The 7479-nt window shown below is 40.8% G+C and overlaps 1 protein-coding gene across 1 annotated transcript in view; it reads left to right on the top strand.

Annotated features, from left to right (window-relative positions):
• The first annotated feature begins 2566 nt into the window (after positions 1 to 2566).
• The window catches only part of cwf19l2 (CWF19 like cell cycle control factor 2), a 38619-nt gene continuing 33706 nt past the window's right edge, over positions 2567 to 7479 (top strand). Inside the window, exons 1-2 of the mRNA XM_066699296.1 lie at positions 2567 to 2664; positions 5626 to 5736. Coding sequence (XP_066555393.1) covers positions 2572 to 2664; positions 5626 to 5736 — 204 coding nt within the window. The 5' untranslated portion in view covers positions 2567 to 2571. The remainder of the gene's footprint in view (positions 2665 to 5625; positions 5737 to 7479) is intronic.

Below are 7479 nucleotides of genomic sequence, written 5' to 3'. Positions count from 1 at the left end.
GAATTATTGTTCTTGTTTGTCATAGCATGACTTTGAAAGTTAGTTTAACCCCAATGTCTTGTAAGTTGAGCGAATTGTCACCTTAGTCCTGATTCTACTGCCCTTTTAGTTCTGATGTATAACTGTGCAACTTCTTCACATTTATACCTGAGTTCAGTACTCTTTCCGTAGGGTGAAACTTTTTCCTCTTCACAATATTTAGCAACTTAGTCATCAGTATGCAGAGTGCATGGTGTTGTTGAGGAGTCTGGGTTTGGGCCAGAAACTGTAGATAGCTTTAAAGACGACTTTAATAGATTGCAATATTCCAAAATTGATTCAAGGTTAATAGGCCCTTGATCAAAAAGCTGGGAGACACTGTCTTCATGTTTTTCAGCCTCGGAGTAATTGAAATGACTCCTACAGAATTATACTGCTGTCTGTGCATTTGTTAGTATGCTTTGCCAATAACTCCTGCCTCGCAACACTCAAAGCAGCATGAGAACGATGAGCATTTCCCAGTTGCAGTCAGCAGAAGAGTTGTGCAATTTCTTCATTGCAGCGGGGCACCTTCAGAATTATGTTGAAAATTGAGTATAAATGATAAACAAAACCAATCTCACACTCATACACTCTCACATACATTTGAGCACAAAGATTTATTTTATTAAAATGTTTCCTTTTTTTTAAGCTGAATCTTCCAACATCACGAATGCAATCTCGATGCAATCAATTATAAATCAATCAATCCATTTTTATTTGTATAGCGCCCTTCGCAGGGTAGCCACAGAGCGCTTTACAGACTGGTAAACATACAACAAATGTACAACAAAATAAAATAATATATAAATACAATAAAGTCAAATAAATATAGACCTGTAAATAGTGTACATGATCTAAAATAAAGTAAGTGAACATTTCAATAATAAACCATTTAGGCACGGAGGAGAGAAAAACAAAAAAACTCCTATGGATTGCATGTAGGAGAAAATGAATCTCTGGGGGTCCACGGCTTAGGGCCTAATGGTTGCCTCCCCTCCAGGCAGTATAGTTATTACAGCAGCAAGGATATCAGAAAGTTCTTGATCGGTGTTGCTGGCTGTGGTTTTCCCTCTGGAGGAGGCCTCTCACCGGCCATCGTGGGGTGGGGGGGTTGGACCATTTACAGCCTTTGGGTGGCGATGGCTCGTCAGACCTTGGGTGTGGATGACCCGTTGGCCCTCCGTGATGGGGTGCCTCAGAGGAGGGTTGTACCTCGTAAGACTTCTATGGTGGGGGACGAGGTGCCTTGTTGGATCCTCAGAGGGGGCTGTTGCTGGAAGACAAGAAGGCAGTCGTGCTGAGATACTGGTCATGCAATGCAGGACATTTCCAAAGACAGCTGTGCAATTGCATGTCCATGGCACACCGGCGGCACTATCGGCTAGAAAAACAGAGACTAAACAAATGAGTCTTCAGCCATGATTTAAAGGCTAAGACGGAGGGGGCATCTCTTAGTTGGCTGGAAGATTGTTCCACAGTTTCGGGGCCCTATAATTGAATGCTCGACCACCTGCAGTTTTCTTGTGTATTTTAGGGAGCGCTATGTAACCGGCTTCCTGTGATCTCAATGGCTGACCTGGAGTGTATTCGATAAGGAGATCTTTTAAGTAGGGAGGTGCCAGTCCCTTTAGTGCTTTAAATGCTAGTAAGAGAACTTTAAAGTCTATCCTGTAGTGCACGGGCAGCCAGTGAAGAGAAGCCAATACTGGAGTGATGTGTTCATGTTTTTTTGTTTTTGTAAGAATTCTTGCAGCAGCATTTTGGACTAACTGAAGTGCAGAAATAGCTCTGTTTGTGCTGCCTGACAGAATGGCCTTACAGTAATACAATCTAGATGTAACAAATGCGTGTATCAGTTTCTCAGTGTCCTGTAACGAGAGGAATTGTCTCAGTCTAGCAAAGTTTCTAAGCTGGAGGAATGAAGATCTCGACACATTCTGAACGTGTGATGCTGTTTATGTGGAATACTCTAAGTGGCCTTTATTTAGTCTATGTTTTAAACTATTTTAGTGCTTTGCGATCAGAATGAGTAATCATTTTAATGTCATCAATGCTGAATTGCATTTTGTTCTATTTCCCTGTTTCGAGTCTGACTAGATTACATCTCAGGGATGTTACCTTGATAGTTTCAGATTGATAAGATATTAGAATAGTTGTGGTTTTATTTCTCAGAAATATAAAAACATGTCATGAAAGTATAACAGCTATCTATTTTTAAGTGTAATTTATTCACTAGATATATAGCTTACTGTAATCAGTATTTCCAAGAAATACATATATGTGTACACATTTCCTCTGCACAGCAGTTGACCGTGCTCTAAGCACTTTTAATTTAAGTCCCGAAAACGTTACTTACAGTGCTTTTACAGCAGAATTTATTCTCACCCAAGATGGCGGTGTGAAATCTCACTCAGCCGCAAAATAAAGCCAGATTTGTTTAACTCTATAGATATTATATGTCTATGGTCATTCCAGCGCCCAGCAAGAACTGTGTCGTAAAGGTTCCTGTATTCACGACATATGTTTAGCAATTTAGTTTCCGGCAGAGGCATGGCGGCGTACGGAGGAAGTTTTGAAAGTGTGAACAGCATCGATGAGAAGAAGGAGTTTAAGCGTAAAGCCAGGGAGGAGGTTCTGCGGAAGGTAGCCGTTTGTGTGTCCGTTTTATAGGGGTTACCATTGTCCTTTTTTTAACACTTAGCAAACATCGTGCTTCGTTTTAGTATGTTTGTGAGAATTGGTCTCTCTCTGCTTAAATCAGTTGCATTATACTACACACACGGATCCTATACATCATTACTGATACGAGAAAACCCATATGATTGCCTTGATTAATATAAAACACGCAGTTTTAATAACCAACCTCTTCGTAGTACTGTGTTAATGTGTGGCTCATGTTTGTAATGCTGTCCCAGCCGTCTTTTCTAAATATGAAGTGTCGGTTTTGCACAGATTTGCAGTACCATGTTTACAAGTGTGTATCCACCAAGGTATTTCAGTGTACGTTTACGTTACCACATAATGACGTTTAGATAACGGGGCATGTCTAGTGAAAGTGCATTGTCTTATAACAAAGGTAATGTATTTTCCCTTTCTATAGGAGGTACTAATAAAACCACTAGATGGAGTTATTTCATTTGCAGTAAAAGATATGGTTGATGCATACCCCTTCATCACAACCACCACCCCGGATAATAATAAATAAACATGACAAAAAGCCATCTGCATTCAATATGATGATGGTGTAGCCCGTCCTTGTATCCACACAGTGCAGATAATTACATCAATCTCCAAATAGTTAATTAACTCCATGTTCACCCTTAAAGAAGGCTTGCATTTCTCTCATGCATTAAAAGCACACGCAGTTCTTGTTTGTTATTATGAATCATTGCCGGAGATGACTAGCATCTGAAAAGATCGCCTTTATCATGTCTGGCTATTTCTTTAAAATAAGCAAAAAAATTGAATTTCCGCTCAATTTCAAGTGGTATTCTGTTGTGCTGCATTATGACAGGTTCACTGGTCTCCTTTTTTCCACAGCCCCTTATGAATAATTTAATGTTTAATTAAATCTGTATTACTTTTGCTTGTACAAAAATAAGTATCATAAACCTTATCAGCCCAACTCCCTGCTATCACCAGCCACTTTAATTACTTGGCTGGGGACTGCAAAACAAACTGTGGATGCTGGTGATAAGACACAACACAGCGCTAGGAAGTGCATCAAGTGAGATGAGTATATGTGCGTCAACATTGTGCTCCAACAGTACCCAAGCATCACTGCTGGACCCCTGGGGGTGCAGACTAACCATTGATTTTTGTACAAAGCCTGTCTCTGGTAGCAATGTTTAAATCTTTGAGTTTCACATCCAACTGGGGTCTGACCAGCATCCCCACCCCCCTTTCCTACTCCTGTCAAAATCAATATGTAATTATTTGGCATTTTGCAGTGTGAAATCCAAAGCCAAACCAAAGCAGCCTGTTTGAAACACAGATCCATCAATCATTGGGGACACTAATAAAAATGAAAGCAGGGAACTAGGATGTTTAAAAATATTATACGTACTCTGTTGGCAGTCCTCTCGGTGTATTGTAAGATTTGAGCAGTGATGAAGTAAAGTGTATGAAACAAAATCGAATATGTAACCTACATGAATCTGAAGTGGAGATGTATTTGGACAACAGTTATCAATTCCATCTGTTCACAGTGAAGCCTATTTTGTATGTTTTAGGCCCACGTTTGGCCATAATGAATGCTGCAGGACTTTTGATAGATGACTGGAGGAATAGTGTGTTTCTAGTGCAGTGACACAAGCTGGTTTGTGCATTTTCTTCTCGGTTAGCTTTTCATCCCCGAGGTGCCTGTGGGTTTGAGGTACAAACTGTGCACACGATTAGATTTTATTTCCAAGTGGTTTAATACTCTTCTGCTGTGGTTCAGCGTATTGAAGTGCTTGATCTAAGGAACACTGGGAAGCAAAAGACAATGCATGCTGTCAGGGAAAACAGCCAATAGGATATTAAATGGCAGTGTTGCATTTCACAGAAGCAATTATATGCATTATTTCTAGGGCTAAATTATTTTAATTCTTCCAGTTTTGTAATGTGGCTTAATTAGCTTAAGTGTACTAAATAGTGAGCTATAAAAATGTTTCTTTCCCCCACTTAGCACTGTAGATTTCATACGAAAGCAAAAGGATTGCACTCTCTCCCCTTTCTTTGAGATCTACTGTACAATGCACACAAAATGGTCTGTGTGAATTGACTCTCGACAAGCAGATCTACCCACATGGTTGTGTTACAAAAGCGGGGATGAACCTGGAATTTTTAATGCATGGACTCCTACGCCTTCTCATGGTTCTCGTGGTTCGCAAGAAAAGCAGTTGACAGCCGTCTAACTTAGAAGTCATGGTTGGAAAGCTCATTGTTGCACACCTTTTTGAAAGAGCTGCTGTCTACAGTAGCTCATTTCAGTGCCGAAACCCTTCACTGCACACGCCAATCATCAATGCCTCTGCTTTATAGGCGAGGGAAGGCCCGGTGAGTGATTAAAGACAGGGTAGTGCAGGCCTGTGGTTGGGGAGGTTGAGGTTTGACAGATGACTTCTCACCTATGGAGGGATGTGAGCTGAAGGGTTTATTGCGCTCTCCAAGGCAGTGGCGGAACAAACAGGTTAATAATGTACCACTGCTGAACCCCGGCACTGTTATCTCTCCCACAGCTGTGTTAGCTCTTCTTAATTATAAGGATGCGCTCCAGGATGAATTAAGCTAATTGTGATGGATCAGCTTCCTGGAGGAAATGACCACATCCTAAGAAATTCTGGGATGAATGCTTTTTGTATTTTTATTTTTATGACTAATTTAACCCTCCATGCCACATTGATTATATTTAATCAACTGGTTATATTAAGCATTTGGCAGAGTCATTCAACTTTCAGTGTAGTAAGAAAAGCATATGTATGTGTGAGATGGACTGTTTGAATTGTGCTTAAGGCTTTTTGTGATGGTTCTTGGATTGGTGTCTTCTGGTGTTTTCTGTGTGCGCTGAGGAAGGGCCAATGCAAGGACCTGACTGCTTATGTCTGCCTTTTGGGGTTTCAGGCTAAAGAACAGTATGAGGAGGATGAGAGACGCAAGGAGCTCAAGCGGGCAAGAGGCGAGGACAAGTGGATGCTCCCGGAAGTGGACATGAGGCTCCAGCAACTAGACGAGGTGAGGGGGGATGGGGAATTAAAATCTCTCCCACGTCTTCTCATGTTCTAGTCCATAAAGAGCTGTTCTATTAAAACCCACTCACGTCTCTTTTGGCTATTCTTTGAGGGGCAATAGGATTAAAAACAACAAAATACTAACAATGGATTGTTTGCTCAACAACAGCATAACATCTCCCAGAAAACCATCATGACTAACACACAATAAAAGTGACTGAAACGCACATAGACAGCTGTTTTGTGTTACTTGTTTGTCTGTGATCCAGTGGATTAGCATGGCCATTTGAGAGAACTCTTATTTACAAAAACATAATTAACTCTAGTGGTCAAATGAAGCAGTTATGTACTTGCTACTTTTACTGTCCACTGCTTCTTTCTCATCCCATTAAAGTTTAGGCCTATATAGCAAGCCTTTATACTTGTGCTTCAGTCAAGCTTTAATGCCATGAAGCTACTGCATTGCGGGAGGTCTGTGTCTTGGTCTGCTGGAGCGCTGTGACAAGCAGGAGAGATGCTGAGCTGTAAATTGTTACAGCACCGCTGTATTCTCCATTTTAATATAAATAAAACCAGACAATTCCCTCTCACTGCGGGGCCAGCAGGTCTGCTTTCACATGCTTGAGAGTTGTGGTGCCGCCGGGTGACTAAGCAAATGCACTTGTTCCTGAGTTGTCCTACACATTGAGAAGAGCTGCTTGAAGATTCAGTGTACTGTCTGCAGACATACCAGGGGAAGTGCCATTAAAACACTGCTCGTTAAGACCAACATTTTCTACCTGCAAACTGTAAAATAACCTAGAAAACCGGTTTCTGCATATTTGGTTAGTGGTGGAATCTGGAAATAATGTATTAATGATGCTTGTTTTCATGTAACCTTCTTGCATGGCTCATGGTACTGAGATGTGTATATTTAAAATGCAGGCACGTTTTTCTGTCTGAGCAAAACCGCTGTCTGTGTGAAAAGCTGAGCATCCACAACCCTGCATTGCTGCTGTACTGCTCAATTTTCTGTGGCACTCTTCTATATCAGTAGAAAATCTAAATATATCCATTCTCAAAAATATATAAATAGTATGAAACTATTTGCCAAGTCACTGTGTAGGTGCTAGATCATTAGGAGCCGTCATGGATTGACTAGATGAGCTGCACATCATTGCCAATAGAGCCCTATCATACTGAAGATGCCCTGGGCACATTTCAAGGAACACACACAGGCTTAAAAAGCCGTATGCTGAGATATTTTTTGCAGTAATAAAGATTGAAAAAAGAAAGAGTTCATTTTGAATTTAAAAATGACTGGATATGGCAGAATATCTGTTGCCTTCAGGCAGGCTTCCACAAAGAATGCATTATGTGACTAAAATCAGTCTCTGCTTTAGTCTACTGGGGAGAATAAGGAAACATCAGTGCTTATTTGTGTGTGGAAAGCAGAAGGGCACCCGACCGATGACATCTAATTATTGACAGCTGAGTAATCTAGGCAGGAATTCAACATGCTACTTCTTACCTGGCGCTCAGTCTGAGAGGAGCCTGCAATTAGTAAACTCATTAATGCAGCAACAAATGAGTATTAATAAGTCAATGTGATCAACTGAATAAGTGGTCCAAGTTAAAGACCAAGATGTTAGGTTCAATTAAGGAGTTTCATTTTTTTTTTTTTCATCCCACCTGCAGTATTATGGGTGTGGTAGGATTGCATGGGCTTTACTGCTGCATCTCATGATGTGCAGTTCAGTGCTCGTCA

Source organism: Amia ocellicauda, chromosome 3, assembly GCF_036373705.1.
Source record: "Amia ocellicauda isolate fAmiCal2 chromosome 3, fAmiCal2.hap1, whole genome shotgun sequence".
NCBI lineage: Eukaryota > Metazoa > Chordata > Actinopteri > Amiiformes > Amiidae > Amia > Amia ocellicauda.
Note: the sequence above shows the minus strand (reverse complement) of the source record. Positions and strands in the feature narration are given on the sequence as shown.